Genomic DNA, 22499 nt, shown 5'->3' on the forward strand with positions numbered 1-22499 from the left:
AGAACTCTGGCTGCTCTAAAAACTCAGCACTCATTCATCCCCCGGAAGAGTCCACTGTGTAGATCTGTTTTCTTTTCCTTTCTTTCAGGTTGTTCTTCCTTTAATTGATCAGTATTTCAAAAACCATCGTTTATACTTCTTATCTGCAGCAAGCCGACCTCTCTGTTCTGGAGGACATGCATCAAACAAAGAGAAAGAAATGGTGACTAGGTAAACAGCTATAAAAAATAAAGACTGTTGTTTAAGTGTATTTCCTTTTGAGAACGAGCATCTCAGGTTTTTGAAGCAGGATCATGTGAAGAGTTCCCACCCATGTTCCCCGGCCCCTGGCCCCTTGGAATCAAACACTATGAGAAGGATGGTTTTGGCAAGTTAATACATGTGTTCTAGGTGTTGAGTTTTCTTATATTTTACTGCTAAATGTAATGCTGAGTAGAAGGAACAAAATACCCAATACAGAATCCGCAAGTAGAGAGGCTGGAGATGCGATGCGTCAGTGTATTCGTATTTTTTGTTAAATGATACTTTTTAACATTGGATTCCTGAAAATTTATTCAAATCGAATGTTTTTGCCAGCCTGTGTTTTTCAGCAGAATCTCATTTTCAGAAATTATAACTTTAAATTTTAAAAAATTATGAGCAATCTTGGGATAAAATGAAGTAAGCATATATATTTTTTAAAGCTTTCTGCTCACGCCAGTCAAGCCAGCATCCTAGCAGTGCTTTCTTATTTCTCTTTAAACCCAAGTATTCTTTGGCGATTTATTTGTGATTCTGCTGAGGTGAAAAGTTTGAGTCCTCAAAATTCTGCCAGAACTTAGTATACATGAGAATCAATTACTGAGAAAGCCTTCTTCTGCATTACATTGCATAGGAGTCCAAACCAACTTTTAGACTGTATTTGAAAAAATTTTTTATAAAAATGAGTACCTTGTATAAAGTAGAGTACAGGCTTTCCTTGGTCTTGACATTTTTTAGTTATCTATTGCTGTTTAGCAGTATTATCACAAGTTTAACATCTTAAAAGAATATGCATTTATCATTTCACAGTATCTATGGATCTGTCATCAGAGGCTTGCCTGAGAAACAAACCTCTTTTTTATTTTCTTAAGACTTTTTTTAGAGCAATTTTAGATTCATAGCATAGACTTGACTTTAATGATATGTTGAATGGCAGTGCAGTATCAGCCTGTTGGACAGGGTGAGATGACATTGAATGTAGACTGTTCCCAGAGGGTTAAGAGGAAGTAAGATTCCTGTGGTGCATAGCACTGGGGGTGGGATCTTAAGCTCATCTCTTTACTCAAATTTATTGTCTAGTTGGTTGTCTACCAACAGATAGATAGCCAATCATGTGATGTAAGATTGCAGCAGCATTAAAAGTGTTTCCAAACTTCTTCAAATAATAAGCTTCCTGTGAAGTTGATAAAATGGATGATAGTTAAAATAACAGAGAATCCATTCCAGTGACTTACTTCGTTTCCACCAACTGTGTTACCAGAAGGAAAGGGAAGGAAGAGCTACTTTCCAAGATGCAAATAACCCCCTCCCCTTCCCCACTATGGCATGGCCTTCTTTCCGCCTTCCCTAGGAGAGAGAGAGACCCATCTCTCCTCCTTTCACACGCGCACTCATCCACACCACTGGCCCCGTGTTCCCCTGTGGATGGTGAGTGCGTACAGTAGCTGGAAAATGCCACAACACCAAGTTATCATTAAACACTATGGAACCAAGGCTACTGCAAAGTCTCCTAGTCTTTCCTGGCCAGTTAACCTTTTGTAACAGAAACTTTGTTCCTAGAGGGTGTTGTTAATTTAATCACATTCATTAACGTAAGTCAAAACACAGTTGGAGAATATAGGGAAAAAAATGAAAAAAAATTATGCAAGTTCTGCTCTTTCCCTTCCCCTTTTATTGTGTCTTATTTTCGCCATTCATTTTTCAGTTTTACTCTAAGAACTGTTCACTAACTACAGAAGTAACTAATTCTCCTTTACCAACTATATCCCTCATAGAAGAAATCAGAAGAACATCACGATACTGTGCTAGCCTCCGTTGATGTAGTTTTGGGGCCTTTAATAACACTGCCCCAGTTTTTAATGATTTCATCTTCAATTTTTTTCTTCACTTCTTGGAAAGAGGGTTGGTAAGTTTTACTTCTCCCACTAGCACTTCCGAAAAAGGGAATGTATGCCATTAAAATTTAATGTATGCCATTAAAATTCCAACATACAGGAATGAGACATAACAACAGAAGTAACTGATTTCTTCACAGTACTTTAATGCCAAACATAGGTAGAATTTATCCTCAGAGAGAAAAAAATCAGAGTTGAAAAATGAATAAGGTGATGGTAAATAAATTATGGTACATGTTGCCCAGTCATTAAAATGATGATGGGTACAAATACATGATAACTTAGGAAAATTATCACTTAAAAAATAAAACATTTGTTCAAATAGTATTGATTTGGATTTTTTAAAAGAACCTAAATTTTTATGTATAGAAAAGTACTGGTAAGGGATACATTTAATGTTAATGGTGGTTTTCTTTAGGTAGTGCATTGTAGATTTTATATTACTATTTTTATGTGTTTTCCAAGTTTTTAAGATGAAAAAAATCTTACTTTAATAATCATAAAGATACGTTTTAAAACAACCAACATCACTATCACATTAACAAAAACAAATTAAATAATTTGTTTGGCATGTTGAAATGGAATCACTGAAATTTGTAAATCTCTGATTTCTTACTACTTCAGTTAAATATGACTTCAATGAGTAAAATACGTAAAAAATAGAATAAAACAGGTTTAAAAAAAACTGGCCCTGCTACTATGAATAAACAAGCATACCTGTATACACATGATGAGCATGGCCATGATCGTTTTAATTTGTATTTAACAGTTGGGTGTAGCAGTAGTTATGTGGATCTAAATTAATTTCTCCACAGTTAAAACCAGGTTGTTCCCATGAGTTGTTTAGAGACCTCCTGGTACTAGAAATTAGGTATCGAGCATTTCCTGTCTACAGTCAGTATTCTCCTGTCCACAGAGATGCGTTAGATGGGGCATCTGCACTCCAGGAGTATACATGACCGTGGCTAAGTATATGGGAATAAATATTGTTCCAATAGCAGAAAGCTGAGCGGTGCTATAGGATTCAAAGTAAAGTAAGAACCCCTTAGATGGGTATGGATGGGCTGGAGATTTATGGAAGTCATGACATTCAAAGTTGATCTTAAAAAATATGTAGGTCAGAGATTAAGAAAAAGGTATATTTTTTAGATAACAGCGTACAGCGTAGAAGCTGGTCATTTAGGAGAAATATAGGTTATGTGGATTCATGATGGAACACTGTAATTGAGAGTAACTGTCAAAATAGCTTTATTCTTTCTACTTAATCATTAGCACTAAGAAGCCATTGACGCTTTTTAAGTAGAAGAATGAGGACAGTCTGGGAGCATAAGTAGGATTGATAAGAGTAGCATGGCTGGGAAGCCATGGCAGGTGTTAGGAGCTATGGCAGGGATGCAAGCTGTTGTAACAGAAGTGCTCCTTCCAGTAGGTGGTGCTACCCGTGGCTTTGTTCAGCAAGTATTCTGAATGCCCCGTGGGTACAAGGTGCTGTCCTAGGTCTGAGGATAAACACACAGATACAACAGCACAGTTCCCAACTTTAATGGACTTAAAAGGATAGCTGAGGAGACACATACATATAGAGCTAACCATGAACTACGTTGTGATGAGTGTAAATGAGCCATATATAAAGTGCTGGGAGTGCACAGGAGATGTAAATGCAGAGAGGGGCTGCGTCTGAGAAACACGGAAGAGGGAAGATAAGCATGCCTCGGTAATGAGTCCTATCTCAAGTAGAAAGGAGGAGGCCAACCTGGGGCTGAAGTTTCAGTGCTGAGTGGTTGGAACAATATTGGTCTCACTAGCGAAAACGAGAAACTTCAGAAGAACTAGTTTTGAGAAGAGTTTAAATTTGGTTAAAGAGGTACTTATGGAAGGATAAAGTACTAACAGGTCATTCAGCTGGAGATATCCAGCAGAAAGTGGGAAGTAGGTGTTTGGTGTTGGAGAGATCAGGGCAAGAAATGACATATTTGGGGATAATCTATACCCATCTCCTGCTCGAAGCTCTGAAAGCAGATGAAACTGAGGGAGAATCGGAGAGAAGCTGAAAGGTCTGAACCAAAACTTGGAGAATTATTACATTTCCAGGGTTTTCAGAAGTGGATCTTTGAAGAATAGAGAGAACAATTAATTAGAGAGGAAGTGGGAAGTAATACTGTAAAACAGAAACCAGAGTTTCACAGATTTAAGTAGTTAATGATGCCAAGTACTGTGGAGAGCTAGCTCTCCAGGATGGAGACGGAAAAGGACATTATTAGATTTGCTACTTAGAGGGTACTGAGAACTTCAAAAGAGTGTTTTTCAGGAGAGCGATGAGGTGGAAAGCAAACTCACAGGGCAGTGAGTCAGGGAGGAAACTGCAGAATGAATTCTTAAGAATGTTAATAATGAAGGGATATAGAGAAAGGGGATAACGGGATTATGGAAATTGTCTTTAAAAAAACTACAGGCCAAAGTTTATAATAATCAAACCTTAGAGTCTGCACAGAAGCTACACCCTGAAAGAGGGTGGCACTGGAAGGGAGAGAGATAGGATTTGTCTTTTCTTAGGACCTAGCTTTCTATATATCTGTATTTCTCTCTGGTGGCACATCTGTTATTAATTAGGAACACCTAGAGTTAGGAAGCAGCTGATAACATAAGAAGTCATTTTTTTCGGAGAGATTCTCCAACATAAATGTGCTCAGGATACAGAGCAATTCTGTTTCCTATCACCGCAAAACACCCCGGGTCTAGATTAAAACATAATTCTAGTATTATAAATTCGTAATTCAAATTCATAGGTTAAAAACGTAATCCTAAATATAAATATAAATTCAACATCATCGCAGAATGTTTCACTCTGGATACTAGAGAGTGTCACGAGTAAGAGGTAAAAGATGTCGCTTAAAATAGACTAGATTCCAAGAATCCAAAGTGTACAATTCTAAGATGTAATCACCCTTTACATGGAGACAGATCCCTGTTAACACACGGAAAGCTCAGTGAATGAGGGCACCTGGAGAAAGTTGCTTTTGTTTTATTGTCTTTGTTCATTTCAATTATAGCCTAAAGATAAATAATGCTGCTCCGGGAGGGCTAATGTCTAATCTTACGTCTAACATCTACTTGAGTAGATCATTGTTTGAAAAATATTTAGCACTGATAAGAGATTTCCGAAGACCTCGAAGTCACTTAAGCACTTGCAGATGAATGTCTTCTTGGAAAAGCTACCCCATGCCCTATATAATTAATTTTCACCAATACGTTATTTCACATTGTTACTGAAGTGAGAGATGATGGCCAAAGCCTACTGTAATAAAAGTGGTCCACAAAAGTGGTCCACTGTAATAAAAGTGATCCTGACTCCTTTCTCCCATTCTGCCATGAGCAGTTGCCATCACTGATTCCATGGCATAGAGCCTGTCTCCTCAGTCCTGACGAGTGTACATCTGCACACTGCTGGTGATGGGAAAGCTTTGCAAGAGAGGATGAGGCAGTGAGGACATAGCTGTCATCATGATTGGGAAAATCAAGCTGAGTGGGGGGAGGGTTGCTGTACAAATGGATTTTCAAGGTTAGAGCTTTGGTAAGTTCTGGCTGTGGACCACCGGTGCTCTCTGAGGGTTCAGAAGAGTGTTGGATAGAAGTGAAAAGAGTGTCAGTTGTAATATGGGAGGTTAAATGTCCTGGTAGATATTTGCAGATGGCCCCTGGCTGGGAGGGGACTTCTTTGAGCTTGGGTTGGGAGTGGTGAAGGAACACGTGGTGTTAGAAAAGGCTTCTTGGAGTAAACATGTCCGAGCTGAATCCTGAGGGATGTTTAGAAGAGATTGTAGCATGAAACTGAGTGTTCCTAAAAATAGGGCCCAGCAAGAAAGCCACCAGACTGCCTGGTGACAGACGTGACAGGACAAGAACGGGTATTGTCCAGGCTCTGGGTTGTGATCCAAGCATTAGTGCGTACCAGTGTCTTCATGTTGAGTGCTGGGCCCCCTTATTTGGAATCTCCCCTTGGTGACCACCAGGAAGGACATGAAGACCCAGGAACTTAGTCTAGAGGAAATAAATGTTCAACTCATGAATTAGCATTAGAAGCCCTTTAAGTTATCACATCTGTAACGTTTTTCTCTGAGGGCTTATCAGTTGTTTAAATTCTCTCTCTAGTTCATTGTGTTCAGATTCACTGGATGCTTTGGTGTATGTGTAAGGGGTGTGGTCAAGGTCAGGGAGAAGGAAAGGCCAAATGATAAAACATACTAAAAGTAAACATTTTACGCCCAAAGCACCATACTTCCATTGTTAAATAATACCCATAACAACAAATTTCTAGAACTTCAGTAGTACTTTGGGGCAGATAAAATTAAAGTTTTCTCCTTGTGGTTTTCTAGTAGTTATATTCTTACGGGGTTCATATAGATTGCTTTTATATTAATTAGCTTTGCTTTCAATTTTTTTTTGGTTCCGTATAATATGTGCTTTTTTAACCATGTTTGTTAAAGATATGCACTCAAAGACTCTTTCTTTAATATCTTTACTCCACATTCTGCTCAGAGAATTGATTCTTTCTGCGTGACATCATGTTGCTTTTTTCCGGCTCATATATCAGCTGTTTATTTTTCTTTTTTTCTTCTTCTTCTTTTTTGTTTTATTTTAATTTAATTTCTCCCTGTCTTTTCTACCTTCCCTTCCCCTTTTCCCTTTTCTCTTTTGTTTTTCTTTTGTCTTCAGCCTATTCTGCAAACTTGGAGTTCTTGTCAGGCATAGGATTTCACTATTTGGTAAGGAGACCCTTGAACAAATACTAGCATGGCCATCACTTGGTTTTCTTTGCCACTTTTGCACTGTGTTGTGTGCTGCTATGTGGCATGAATGCATGTTTGCATGGCCGGATGCATGGTCGTCATAGGCCAAGGTAAGGTCCTCAAGGTTGTTTATAAGTAGCGTTACCTATGGTGAAATTGAAGACTGTAACTTCATGTACTAGTCCAAAGCACACTTGAAAATCAAAAGGTTATATTATTAAAGGCCAAATGAATGGAAATGGCAGCTTCGGCCATATTTTATTTCAGAGGGGCGAAGCCAAACTGGGCCTCTGAATTTGTGTTTGGTTATCTCTTATAGATAAAGTAATGAGCTGTTATACCCCAACAATTTTTAACTGCACTCTTTTAATGCTCTTGACTACAGCTTTGCATGTCGACTGTATTCCAGACACTGGAGCTTCATAGTAGAGACAGTGAGGCCTGGATTTGGCAAAAGCGACTTTTCTAGCACCCCTCACCCCATGGTAGTCAGTTTTTGTTCATTTCTGAGAATTCACGTAGCTGAAAGTCATGTTCCCAAACACTTGCTTTCAAAGAGCCTTGCAGGGCGGTCACTCACTTTCCACAGACTCTCCTTGCCGTGGGGCTTTAAGACTTCATAGCAGTCGGCAGAGTTTATGTTTTACGCTTTCCTGCATCCGGCTTCGTAACTGCCAAGGCAAATTTTAGCTCGATGCTCTATAGGTTTTGAGACAGCGTCGGGGTGACTTCAGTGAGAAAACATTGAGTGTACTGATAGAGATGTTATAAGTCCCATTCCATTCACAGGAAAACCTAAGGATTAAGTCATTTCTATAAAAGCCACAGTGGATAAGCTGAGAACTAGGTACATGTACGTGTGTGTATGTGTATATATATGCAAATAACTTTTACATTTTTTGAGAAATGATAGTTTCTGGATATGACTACTTAATGCTGTATTTGCTTTCTAATATTGTTCTATCCAGTATTTGGGTGTTTTTAAGATATATTTCTCATAAATTGCCTGAGTTCTTGCATTATTGTTTCAGTTATCCAAAATTAACGGGGAAATTGTCTTCAGGAAGCTCTCCTAAGTTGGCTGGCTTTTGTTTGACTTCTCTTCATCATAGAAAAATTTCTATGAAAATTATTCAGACAGAGCTTTTGTATACTCCTTAACCTTCTCATGATAGAGGAAGGCTCTGATGGGGACCCCATAAAAATACTTTCTGTTGTGCTCTCTCTAGCTTCTTACATATTTTAACTTCTTGGTTTCCCATGTTACGTTTTGCTATAATTTTATTTTTAAAACTTTTGAGGCATTCCATATATACGACAGAGTACACAGATCTTGAGAACAGCTTGATGACATAGCTTGATGAGATTTTACATGTATCTGCCCGTTTTCTCAGGTCGAGACATAGAACATTTTCAGCATCCCAGAAGCCTGCCTTGTGCCATTTTGCGATTTATAACCCTCTGCAGAGGAACTATATGTAAACGAATCTACTGGTCTACTAATGTAGACTTCCATTACTATGTATTAATTGTATATGTTGTTTAATCTCTCTTTTCCCTTTGAATATATTAAGGGTTCAGTAGTTGAAGATAAATGCATAATATAACTTGTCATACCAGTCAGAGGAGAAGAACTGGATTTTGACATTCATTCTGTCTCTCTGTGATTCTTGTATTTCATTTAGGAATCATTGCATGTTAAATCCCTTTGCCTTTAAATACTATTATTTTTATTTTTAACAGGAATTTATTGGAGAGCTACTATGTATCTTTATCTCAAAAGCATATTTTAATTCAGTCTTTATATTATTCTAGTGTCTTATTGTTTCAAATTTGCTTAGGCATTTGCCTGTAAAACAATACAGACTTCAAGAAGCTTTTATTAATCAAACATACTCTAATACAGACTTGTCGAAGTGTTAGCATGTTAAGTCTTAGACACATAAACTTTACATGTTACAGTTACAGCGTGGTTTTAGATGTTAACGTGATGTCCTGGAGAGAATAATGGGCTTTGAATCAGAAAACCTGTATGTAAATCCTCTATTTGCAACTAAACCAGCTGAATGATTTGGACAAGGGACTTAACTTCTCTGAACCTTTGTTTTTTAGTTTGTTTGTTTTTCATTTTTAAACTAGATTAAAATAACTGCTAACTTTAGAGATCTATTGCATGTATAAAATCTCATATGACATGATGAATGTTGAAGTGCTATGTGAACTGTAACAGTATGGCTTTCAAGTCTAAGGTATTCTTAGTCTTATTTGTACAGCTTTTATTTAGATAAATCAAATTACATACACACTAAACTAGGGAACTTGGTTATTTAAAATACATGCGCCATGAAGCCTTTATAATCTAGCCATTTCCAGATCGAAGCAGAAGTTGTATAATCCAAGTACTTACTTTTTGATATATCAATTATACTGTTGTGGATTTTCCTGAAGGGAGAGAGAGAGACCTAACAGCATATATACAGTGGTCTTTTGTAAATACATAGACATATTAATCTCTTTTATTTTTTCTTTCACCCTGTCTTTACATTTTTTTTTTCTGTATTCTGGCAGACATTAACTGATGATCAAAATGTTTTTCCTGTGCTTAGTTCAAAAAATTGTTTCATGACCTAGCCTAAGAATAAAGTAAGACAAGTGAAAGTTGAGGTTAACAAAGAAATACTTGGGCTTCGTGTCAAGGAGCAAAAATACAGAAAGAGATACATTAACCAGAAACATGTCAGCAAGGTGGGATTGGAGACAAGAGGGAAGCATTAAAATAAACCAGATGGGCTTCCCTGGTGGCGCAGTGGTTGAGAGTCCGCCTGCCGATGCAGGGGACACGGGTTCGTGACCCGGTCTGGGAAGATCCCACATGCCGCGGAGCGGCGGGGCCCGTGAGCCATGGCTGCTGAGCCTGCCCGTCCAGAGCCTGTGCTCCACAACGGGAGAGGCCACAACAGTGAGAGGCCCGCGTACCGCAAAAGAAACAAAAGTCAAAACTCTTGTCCTGGTGGTGGTCATTGTGGGGAGCTGAGTATTATCAGTAATGGAATATTTATTCCAAGGTGTCTGCCAGATTGTAGCTGTTCAGAAATTTTTCTGATATGTAAAGTGAGGATTCCTCACACTTGAACTTCTATATTTATGTATATCTTTTATCTACTTTAAAATATTTTCTATATGTTGAAGCACACTAAGAATTAAAGAGAGATGAGTCATGTTTTTATTCCTCATATATTCTTTTGAAGGTGTGTAAACCATTTCCTTTTATCTTAGAAAAAGGTAGGGTTTTCAAAAAGGGGAACAAGCCATATTCCCTACAGAACAGTAGTTCTGGGGTGTCTATTAAAATACTTTATAGAAAAAATTAGTAAGGAAAATAGCATCTATTTTATATTAGGCTTCCCTTTTGATGTCTGAGATGCCTGTGATTGCAAGTTGGTGCACGCTTGTATTTTGGAAAATCAGGATGGGGTAAGACGCAGGCAGGTTGACAAGGAATAAGGATCCCATTTGCCGTTTTCAAGGACGCATTATTGACTAACGAAATATTGCTTTTAATCCTACCATTTTCGCCCACTTATGCTAAGTGATAATTCTGTCTTTCTAACTGCCTAATTTTAAAGCATTTAGAGGATACTTCAGTCCTACTATTATAGCCTATTTTTAGACTTTCAGTCATTTGCAGGGGAAAGAGAATCTGCTAACCAGAGCTCCAGCAGGGATAGTGATGGTGGCACAGGTGTGTGTGTATCAAGACTTCTTAACGGCTTTCTTTTTACATGTGAAAATGAATCGAATGCCTTAATGACATTCATTTTGTGCATTCTTTCAGTAACCAGTTTTGTGTCTGCTGTGTGTGAACATTCTCTTAGCCTGTGAGGATAGAAAAGTGCAGATTTCTTTCCCTCTCTGCTGCTACCACCCCATGCCAATCTACAGGTGTCTCTTACCTGTATGCCTCCATGAACGTACTCACCCTTCTCTTAGAATTCCCTCTTGCCCTTCTAAACTGTGCTCCAAAGCAATCATATCTCTCCCCCTCCCCAACCAAAAACCAAAACAGAACAACAAAATGGTCTCATCACTGAATACAGTCCTGTGGAGCCAGTGGCTTCCCATTTCTCTGTAGTAAAGATCAGAATTCTTCATCTGGCCACATAGTGTTTGATAGTCTGTCCCCTGTGTACCCCTGCATCCTCATTTCCCAGCATGCTCTGACTTCCTCATGATGCCTCAGCTTAAGCAGCCTTCTCTCTGCTTCATGAAAATGTATTCCTTTCTGCCCAGGGCCTTTGCACATGCTGTAATTACTGACGGAGATGGGATCCCATACACCACATGCCCCTCTCCAGTCCCTCACACCCACAATGGGGTTAACTACTAATCCTTCACACTTCAACCCAAATAGTATTCTCTCAGGAAAACCATCCCCAACCTCCCTGATTATACTCTCTCCTTCTACTATTATAACTTTCTCATAGCTCTGCATACTTTTCCTTCATCTCACTGATGATGTTACAAGATTAACTTCTTTCTCTGGCCCAAAACTCAGCCCTTCGAGGGCTTATTTTTGTATCCTCAGAGCCCAGCAGGAAGTCTGGTGCATAGTGGCTCTTTTATAAATATCTGATGACTGAATTAATCAACCTACCAGGTCCTACCTTTAAGAAGTCTACAGTCTAACAGAGAGGATAGATAAGTCAGCAGATGCTTACTACAATGAGATGAGTGCTATCAATTTGGAATTTTCTTACATTCATGAATAAGCCAGATTTACTTTTTTTTCCTTGAGAATATTAGGAAAAACATAATATCCACTTATGTCATAGTTTATGAGAATCACATTTAAAAAAAATTCCTTAAGTGGTCCATGAAAACACTTAGGGCACTTACATTGAAAAGGAAGTAACACATGATTAATGACTTTTCAAACAATCATTAAACTCTACCAACAATGATACTTTCAGTTCGAGGAAGTATTTGAGAAGGCTGGCACAAAATAGTTATCATTTAGAGGCCTTTTCTACTTATCTGTTTTCTGGTGAGTTTTTTTTTTTTTTTAATTTTTATTTTTTTAACATCTTTATTGGAGTATAATTGCTTTACAATGGTGTGTTAGTTTCTGCTTTATAAGTGAATCAGTTATACATATACATATGTCCCCATATCTCTTCCCTCTTGCATCTCCCTGCCTCCCACCCTCCCGATCCCACCCCTCTAGGTAGTCACAAAGCACCGAGCTGATCTCCCTATGCTATGCAGCTGCTTCCCACTAGCTATCTATTTTACGTTTGGTAGTGTATATATGTCCATGCCACTCTCTCACTTTGTCCCAGCTTACCCTTCCCCCTCCCCGTATCCTCAAGTCAATTCTCTAGTAGGTCTGCATCTTTATTCCCATCTTGCCCCTAGGTTCTTCATGACCTTTTTTTTTTTTTTTTTTTTTTTTTACATTCCGTATATGTGTGTGAGCATACGGTATTTGTTTTTCTCTTTTTGACTTACTTCACTCTGTATGACAGTCTCTAGGTCCACCCACCTCACTACAAATAACTCAGTTTCGTTCCTTTTTATGGCTGCGTAATATTCCATTGTGTGTATGTGCCACATCTTCTTCATCTATTCATCTGTTGATAGACACTTAGGTTGCTTCCATGTCCTGGTTATTGTAAATAGAGCTGCAATGAACATTTTGGTAGAGGCCTTTTCTACTTTCCTGTTTTCTGGTGAGTTTTTAACATAGCAAGACAGTTAATTGTCTAGAGACACCCAGATTTACTGGAGAATTTCCAAATTTGATGACAGACAGATTCCTAGGAATGCCTGGAATAAAGCAAGCATTTTGCAACATTATGAGCATCAAACTCCAACATTCTTTCTAGTTGACCTCAGTGACCTTAGAACATCATTAATACAGCTCCCACATTAGCTTCAGGAATACTGGACAAGTATTATCATGTGCTTAAATGAAACAATAGGTCTTGTTAAAGTATTTGTTTTTTTCTCTAGACGAGTATGAATGATTAAACTGGTACCTAAATCTTAATGTTAATTTTAAAAGAGTTTTAATAGTAAATAAAGTAATATAGTGAATTCTATCAACTGGTATCTCTCCCTTATTAAAAAATTAGTGGAATAAGTTTATGTTGACCCTTCTGTTATCCCTGACCCCAAACCCTCTTCATGTGTTTAAATGAGGGGCTATCTTGTATCAGGAGACATTAGAAAATTAGTACAGTCATCCCTCCTTATCCACAGGCCCTGCATCCATGGATTCAACCAATCGGGGATCAAAAATATTTTTTAAAAAAATTCCGGAAAGTTCCAAAAAACACTTGAAATCGCCATCCTTCAAAAATACGTGCATAGTATTTACTTTGTATTATGTATTTTAAGTAATCTAGAGATAATTTAAAGTATAAAGGAGGATGTGTGTAGGTTATATGCAAATACTATGCCATTTTATACAAGGGACTTGAGCATCCTTGGATTCTTGGTGTTGGGGGAGAGTCTTGGAATCAATCCCCTGCGGATACTGAGGAATGACTGTATGTGTTTGTATTATCCCTAAAAAGGTTCACATTGTGCTTGTGTTGTTTAATAGGACACACATAATGAAAGGAAAGTCATTTAAAGCACCAAGAATCTCTGAGGATAGTGCATATGTGAGAACTGAATGTGTCACTATTTTGAGAATGTCATGGTTTAAATTTAAAAAGCACAATCTGTTAGAAAATTATATATAACTTTATGTCAGTAAGCCTGAAGGTTAAATAAAATGGATGATAGTCAAGGAAAATAGGAGAAATAAGTAGCACAATCTGCTACTTTAAAAAAATTTTTATTTTATATTGGAGTAGAGTTGATTAGCAATGTTGTGTTAGTTTCAGGTGCACAGCAAAGTGATTCAGTTATACATATACATGTATCTATTCTTTTTCAAATTCTTTTGCCATTTAGGTTATTACAGAATATTGAGCAGAGTTCCCTGTGCTATACAGTACGTCCTTGTTGGTTATCTATTTTGAGTATGGTATTCATCACTAGAGGATCCTTACGGTCTTATCTAACTTAAAGATTCTGTAGTTTTATGACAGTGTGTATGATAAAGGCAGGAGTTTCCTGGATTACAGTTGCTATAAATAACCTAATTCTTACCAGACTCAGAATGAAAATAATATATAATATTATTTGAAAATAATATCAGAAGATTGTATTAGAGAGAGAGATACTTCTTTCATTTCAACGTATTACTCTGAGAGAATTTCCTGACTTTGAGACAAATGAATAGAATATGTAATATATATTCTAAGTTTAACTGAAACTTCTCACCAAGTTAGGGACTCAGTAATTTTATTCTTTTCAATATCACTGACTTCAGAAGTAATAAAATCGTTGACAGGCTTCAATTTCTGTCTCTTCGTAATTTTGAGAGAAATTTGCATCTTCTAGCATAATTTTATTTCATGTTATTAATAAGGATTTTTCCAAGATTAATCATTTCTTCAAAGAAGAAAATATAATGAGATATTGTGTCAAGAGCCATGCTAGAAAAAGTAAAGAAGAAGAATAAAAATTAGAATGACTGTTACTGTTTTCCCAGAAGAGAGAAAGTCAACATTCTGAGAATTCTCAATAAATCAGATTATAAAACAAGTGGTACGTGATATATCAAATTTTGGATGACATTGAAAACTCCTGAATTATAGAAATCTTATATTGAAAACCACAAAACAGTTTGGGATTAAGATACAAGAAGGATATTTTGGCTTTTAACAGCGTTCGCTTTGTTATTTTTATTATTTAGAGAGTTGTATTATTTTGTGAGAATTGGTAACAATGTTTTTAAAAACCCAGTGCTTGCTGTATGTTGTTATTAGATTCAGGTATGAGCTGTGATTTTAATTTTGTACCTTTTATGCTTATACACACACACACACACACACACACACACACACACACACACACTGATGCAAACATACAATCTTAAAGATAAATAGGCAATCCGTAAGTGTTTCCCTAAGTGTTTAGAGGTGATGAGAGTTATATTTGAAGACAAAGAAAGTAGCTTGAACCTTGAAAAAAACGTGAGTTGAAGGTATCAAACTTTTGGTTTTTATACTGCTCAGAGCAGTTTAAGAAATTACATATAGTTAAGAACATGAAAAAATACAGTCATCACCTTAAAATTTTACCATCTTACTAGGCTTTTTGTCTAGTCCTTCCTGTTCTTACTAATAGCGTGACTGACATTCCTGATTATGGTGATCTGGAGAGCCTTTAGAAGGACCATATCCAGGTTGCTATTTTATTTAAAAGCCTTACTACGTACTTTCTCTCTTCAAGACTAACCATTAGTTAAGGCATTTATACATGCCCATAAAATTGATACTTTTGCTGGTCCATACATTCAAATGCTGAAGGTTCAGTTAATACTGTTACTGCATTCCTTAGGGTCCTTTCTCCACCATTTTTTTTTTACAATGAGATGTTTCCATTTAAAGTTGTACTATATCTGCTCTGGAGTGTACCAAAGTGTGTCAACTGATATAGCTCACAGTTTTGTGACTAACAATCACAGGAATCTCATGTTCACCACACACACTTTCATTTGACCCACAGAACTTGTCTGGCCACTGGTGCCCTTTCCTACTCTTTTTACTCACATTCCAGTCATTCCACAAGTATTTAATTGAGCTCCTGCTCTAAATCAGGCACTGTTCTATGTGCGGAGCTGCATCAGGGAACAAAGGAGACAAAAATCACACCTCACTGATTCACTTTGTTATAAAGCAGAAACTAACACACCATTGGAAAGCAATTATACTCCAATAAAGATGTAAAAAAAAAAAAAATCACACCTCATGAGCTTATACAAAAGGAAGTTTAAAGAACCCCAGACCTCCTTTTGGAAAAAGGCATGGATAAGCTCAGTACAAAGTACAAACACTGATAATCTGTATGAGGAGACAGTATGACTGTGAGTTTTAGGAAGAGAGTGAGGGACCAGCCTCTCTGATTTGGTGCTGAATTTGGTTGCATGAGACTCATAGGCATCACTTTGTATCCCCTCTCCCTCCTGGGCCTTCCCTCTGTCATTTTCTGTGCTGCACTCTTCTTATCTTTTTTTACCTCCAAACATTGGAGGCTCTGGGACCTTTATGCTTCTGTATTTATGTTCGTGCTGGCTAATTTCATTCAGGCACATGATTTAAAAAATTCTCCATATGCTTATGAGGCCCAGGTTTACAGCTGTAACTCAGATCTCATCTCTGCACTCCAGGTTTTTGTATCAGTTGCCTACATCTCTACCGGAGATGAATTGGCCCATCACACTTGACCTGTCGGAAGCAGAACGCCCAACCCTCCCCTCTCCCCTCCCCACACATTTTGCTCCTGCCTTGGGCTCTCCCCACGTGATTGAATCCTACGACTATTCACCCAACTGCTCACACAGTTGCTCACCCAAATGATCATGGAGTCATCCTTGTCTCCTTTCCCCGTCACCAACATGCAACCCATAAGCAAAACCTTAACATACATTATTATTTTTTTAAATAAATTATTTATTTATTTAATTTATTTTTGGCCACGTTGGGTCTTCATTGCTGCACGTGGGCTTTCTCTAGTTGCGGCGAGCGGGGGCCACTCTTCGTTGGTGCATGGGCTTCTCATTGCAGTGGCTTCTCGTTGGGGAGCACGGTCTCTAGCCACCCGGGCTTCAGTAGTTGTGGCACGTGGGCTTGGTAGTTGTGGCGCATGGGCTCTAGAGCGCTGGCTCAGTAGTTGTGGCTCACAGGCTTAGTTGCTCCATGGCAAGTGAGATCCTCCCGGACCAGGGCTCGAACCCACGTCCCCTGCATTGGCAGGTGGATTCTTAATCACTGAAGCACAATCCAAAGTGCTTGCTCTGGTTGCAAGTCTCTAGAACCTGTTTCCCTCCTCTCCACCTTACCTTTTCCTTCTTTCCCCTGAATTTGCCCACATCAGTCATCTTGGCTTCCTTGCCTGGACCACCAGGTTCAGTTTCTGCCCTGGAAACATGCTGTTTCCACTGCCTGGGCCCTTCTCCCAGTTATATGCATGGTTTGTTCCTTCGCTTCATTCAAATCTCTGCTCAGGTGCCACCTTCTTGGGGAGGCTCTGGTGACCACTCACCCTATTACTCTATCCTGTTGCTCTAATCCGTATTCCCTGCTTTATATATTTTTACTGCGGCCTGACATTATGTTCCATACTGATTTATTTTTTGCTTAATAGTTCATTGTCTGTGTCCCCCATTAAAATGCAAGTACCATGAGAACTCTATTTTGCTTATGATTGGAAGTTTAAAAGTACCTGGTATTTAACATGTATTTATTGAGTGAATGAATAATTAAATGAGTAATACTTCTGAGGGCTGTAGTATTGCAGAAGCCCTAGCACTGCCACCAGTCAGTAGACAGGAGCGTGACAAATTCTGCCCTTCTGCTGATTTTGTCTTCATTATCACCTGGAAGTGCTGAGATTCAAAGCACGAGATGAATGGAACATTTTCTGAAGAGCCTCAGCAGTGCATACCTTATTATTTTATCACCTTATTATTATCACTGACCTGGCATGCCCACATTCTGAGACAGTTATTTCCATGTATACTTCATTTGTTCCTTTTAGGGTCCTTTTGTGTATAAAGAATATAACATGCCCAAATGTTTTAAAAACTCACATTCAATTAGGAGTTTTTAACCTAAGGACCAGGGAATGACTGTATATATTACAAATAGGAGAGTATGGAATGAGGAAGTGATGAGTGTCAGACTGTATTGTGAGCGGTCAAATCAATTTGTTACTTTGGATTCATATTTTCTTTTTTGTATCCTTATCACAAAGTAGAATACGTGTACTCATTATGTGATTCATATTTCTGTACTTTGTGATGAAATATGCCAGTCAGAATGGCTGAGTTTCATCTCATTTTCAAGAAGGGTCACCCCCGTTTCAGATATCTCATGAGTAATGTTTAACTTATTCAGCCTCTGATGCTTTTTTTGCACGATAGTTTGGTACCACTTTTTCACCGAAGACGAACAACATTCAGGCAGATTAGTTCATGTCAAATGCAGTTGAATTCAGGCAAATTAATTCATCTCAATGCAGTTGAATGCAATAAGAAAGCAGATATACTTGGGGTAATTAAAAGGGAATTAAATTTATTGGACTTTTAGCCTACCTCATTTCACGAAGGATATCAGCTGACTTAAAAAGTTGGCATACAATATGATTTAAAAGTAAGGTGAGCTAGTATGGGGAGGAGGATATATTTGAAGAATCCAGTTAAAATTCTTTAGCCTGAGGCAGTGCTTTGAATGCTTCTTGAGTATGTCAGCTGTTTGATGAGACGTGCTTTATTGCTTTTCTACTTACATTCACATAACCACTTTTAAGCAGAAAAACTGCATGATTTTAAACTTGATTATCAAAAACTCTTTTGAATTGAGTTATCCTTACCGAGCTGTGCCCTTGACTAATTTTTGGAACACGAACATTAACAGAAAGAAGAGCATTGAGAAAATTCTCAGCGCAATTTATGCAGCTTTTTGTTTCCTCTTTAGGAAATGATGCAACATCAATTGTCAACTGTCTTCATATTTTGGGTCAGACTTTGGATGCAAGGTAAATGGATACATTTTGATTTAAATCAGTGAGTGTAATAATGATATACAGGAATAAGAAGAAGAACCTAGTGTCTTTATTCTTTGGAATTGCAGTAAAGACTTTAATGTAGGTGAAAAGAGTATCTTTTGTAAACTAGTAATACAACGGCCTTTTATTATTTTTATGATCATATATATTGTTATTTAAATTTTTAAGTAATTTCTGTAGCAGCTCGGTATGTAATTGAGGGTTGAATTGGGACTGTATTATGTGAGGTAAAAATGATGAGCTACAACTCTAGAGGTTTTATTAGCCTCAAGGCAGGATAGTTGTTCTCCATATTTCTAATAACATTTAGCTTTATAGGAAATATGAAGGTTTTTATTCTCATTTTATAGATGAGTAAAGTGAATATTAAAATGACCAGAAATCCAATACAAAACCAGTTTGTTTAGCGTGATTGATTCAGCCTTTAAGCCGTACAATTAATTTACTTATTATCCAGGATACATCTAAATAAAAGTTCCTAAAAGTCTTCTACAGAGAATATGTGGTGATACTCTTGAATTATCCATTTTTGTGTTTAAAAGTTTATTTGAGGTGTTTTGTATAATAAATGAAGAAAGGAGATGCTACCATTCACCTTCATATTCTACAAGAAATGGCGGCTTTAGAATGTCACTTCTCTACAAAGTTCAGCCTTCAGAGCTTATTTAGAAACGATTGATTGTTACCCTTAAGGTAAAAAAAAAAAAAAAAAAATCCGTATCATTCGGTAACGTGGTTTAGCTGGCATTAACTGTTTCTTTCACACCCATAGCCTCAGAAAACATTCTAGTTTGGTTGGATTTGGGATGAACTAAACTGACTCAGGAGCTGGGTTTCTTAGTTATCAAGTAAATATTCTCAATATTTGAGACCACAGGTGGAAAACGTAAAGCATTAGAACTGCCGTTTGCTCCGAGGTCCTAATTAAGTTGACTACAAAGGCATTTCGGAAACGTTATGCATTTATGGAGTGCTATTGCTGTAACTTCAAGCATATAGGAAAGAATTATTTCAAAGTGGATTTAAAAAATTGAGTTGACTGAGTGAATGTCGTCATGGACAAAAATAAACACGATGTAGAAGCATGTTTCATTTGTATTTCACGTGCTCCTCTCACAAGATATAAGCTGTCTCTTCTTTACTCCCTAGGACTGTGATGAAGACTGGCCTGGAAAGTGTTAAAAGTGCACTCAGAGCTTTCCTGGACAATGCCGCAGAGGATCTGGAGAAGACGATGGAAAATCTTAAGCAGGGCCAGTTCACCCACACCCGAAACCAACCCAAAGGTGTTACTCAGATTATCAATTATACCACGGTGGCACTGTTGCCAATGCTGTCATCATTATTTGAGCATATTGGCCAGCATCAGTTCGGAGAAGATCTAATATGTATGTAAATCTATTACTTAGAGTTTCATTATCTGCATAGTACAATCAGAAATTAACAGCCACATCATCGAGGTTATTCAAACACTGCTTATACATTAAAATGTTTTTGTTTTGTTTTGTTTTTTTAAGAACACTTTAGGTTGACATTTGAGTTACAAAACCAAAACCATTCTTAATAGAGATAGGTCTCTAAATCACATGGATTCGCAGAAGGGACCAGTAAGGTACTGGTTATGGACAGTCACGCCCACATTGTTGACATCCAAGTTCCAAGTTTTATACTTTCTGTGGTGTCTCTTTCCATGGAAATTTTCTAATGCAGTTTCACCAAAGGACATGCAGCATTGAATGTTTTCAGATTATTTCTGAGTCGATGCAGACTGTTTCTGCAAGCTATCCTACCAATAAATTTGAAGACTGCTGAGACAAATTCTGTGTCTAAATAACTGACCTACTAGGGTGGCTCAACTATCTTTGTTTATAGGTTTCAGTCTCTTTTCATAGGGGATCTCATCAGCTGTTTCTGGCTGGAATTCTGTGGTTATTAAAAATATCCACAGAATGCCCAAGGTTGCATGAAAAAGGAACCACGTGACCTAAGTTCCTGCTCTCCTGCCTGTATGAACATGAAAGATGATATGAGCCCTTGTCTACCAGTCAAGTGGGTCTTGCTTGCAGACCCACCCACTCAGACTCTCAGTGTTGTAGGTCTCCCCGGTGAAGTACAGCTCTGTGTAAAAGCCACCTTTGTTCATCAGTGAATGACATAACCACTAGTGTCAAAACATTGACACTGACACTGCTTGAACCAATGGGAGCATTACTTATAGCCCCATGTGGACACAAACAAATATGGGGGATGAGTAGGATTTCTCCATTCACGTCATGGTGTGTCCTCTGGGAAATGGTAGCAGAGTTGGCATTAGAAATCCAAGGTTCTTAGTTTTCTTTGCCTGTTGAACATGTTTATTGGATAAGAGATCATCTAAGAGGTTTTACTTGATTTTCTAGCTTTAAAAGCTCCAAGAGTGACTTACTTATGCCTTGAATTTCAGGTCATTTCAGAAATAAATGATACACCCCGTTCTCTAGCATTCTTATTCTTGTTCATTTGAGAGTTAAAATAAAAGGTACAGTCTTTATATACCTTTGGAACAGGAGTCAAAATGGACCTGTCCTCCCAGATATCCTTGTGCTTAGTTTTATTCTTGAAGAAATCCTTTATTATACCTAAAGCAATTGTTCCTGATAATATTCTGTCTGTATAATCAGAGCATAATTCTTTAGAAAGCTTTCAGCTCCTTCAAGAAAAAGAATTTTGTTTGAGAAAAAGGTCTTAAATTTGATTTTATGTGTGTGTGTTCTTGTATTGCTTTTTTTCAAATATTAAAGTGTTAGTATGCCTTTAATATGGAATTTTGTTGTTAGCCTAAACTTTCTCGGGACATGTATTGATAACAAGTGTTTTTTTTTTAAGTGAGATTCTCTTTTTCCTTAGTGGAAGATGTACAGGTATCATGTTATAGAATTCTGACTAGCTTGTATGCATTGGGAACCAGCAAGAGTATTTATGTGGAAAGGTAAGATTTTAAAAGTTTAACTTTGTATTAATAGTTTTTTCAAGTGTTATGATTATTTATTTCAAGGGTCTTCACTTTATAACTTTTTTCCTTAGTTATAAACTAAACAATCAGGTTGACATATTGAATTCCTTGGAAGTAATTAGACAATCTTTAAGCTAAATTTGAATTGATATAATAAAAGACAATTGCGAATTATGAACAAAAAATGTGAAGCCATAGTGGTAAAGCCTATATTTAATATAAAGTTTAAGCTTAGAGCATTAATGAGTCTTACGAAGGAATCTGCTAGTACAGTTTCTAATTCTATATTGGAAATACAAAATAAGAATGAATATAGGCAGTTAATTTTTTCATGTTCTCAAGTTCAAGAGGAGAAGATTAGCAGAGTCAGATGTTATGGACAGGTCAAGTAAGATAAGGTGTCCCCACTGAACTGAACAAGAGAGATCACATGGGCAACTTCTGTAAGATTTCTGTGGAAGAAAGAAGAGGAAGAGGGCTTTTTTAAACGTTAGAAGAAATAAAAAGACATTCTAATAGAAGACCAATAAATGAAATAAATAAGTCAAAGGATATTCTGAGAGAAGAATATTGAATAGATGTAAATTCTCCCCAAATTAATCTTAATTATAAAGAATTTCAAGTAGAAATTTGTGTTTTGTTGAACTTGAAAAAAATTTTAAAGTTTATTTGAAAGAATCAATGCATGAGACTAGCCAATAAATTTTGAGAGAGAAACATTAGAGTAATAAGGGCATTCACATGGCCCTACCAAACATTAAAACTTAAAAAGCAACAAATAATTAAAATAAGGTGACAATTACAAAGAGAAAGGAAAGTAGATCAATGGAAAAAGATAGTTGAGTTTACTCTGAATATTTTTAAAGTTTTACCTGCATTTTAAGTTAAACTATCAATAGT

At 37.3% G+C, this 22499-nt stretch overlaps 1 protein-coding gene across 1 annotated transcript in view; it reads left to right on the plus strand.

Annotated features, from left to right (window-relative positions):
- The window catches only part of RYR2 (ryanodine receptor 2), a 644069-nt gene that overhangs the window by 486915 nt on the left and 134655 nt on the right, over positions 1-22499 (plus strand). Inside the window, 5 exon segments of the mRNA XM_032609082.1 lie at positions 89-210; positions 6849-6898; positions 18517-18577; positions 19757-19995; positions 21494-21575. Of these exon segments, the coding sequence (XP_032464973.1) occupies positions 89-210; positions 6849-6898; positions 18517-18577; positions 19757-19995; positions 21494-21575 (554 nt within the window).

Source organism: Phocoena sinus, chromosome 16 (genome assembly GCF_008692025.1).
Source record: "Phocoena sinus isolate mPhoSin1 chromosome 16, mPhoSin1.pri, whole genome shotgun sequence".
Taxonomy (NCBI): Eukaryota; Metazoa; Chordata; class Mammalia; order Artiodactyla; family Phocoenidae; genus Phocoena; species Phocoena sinus.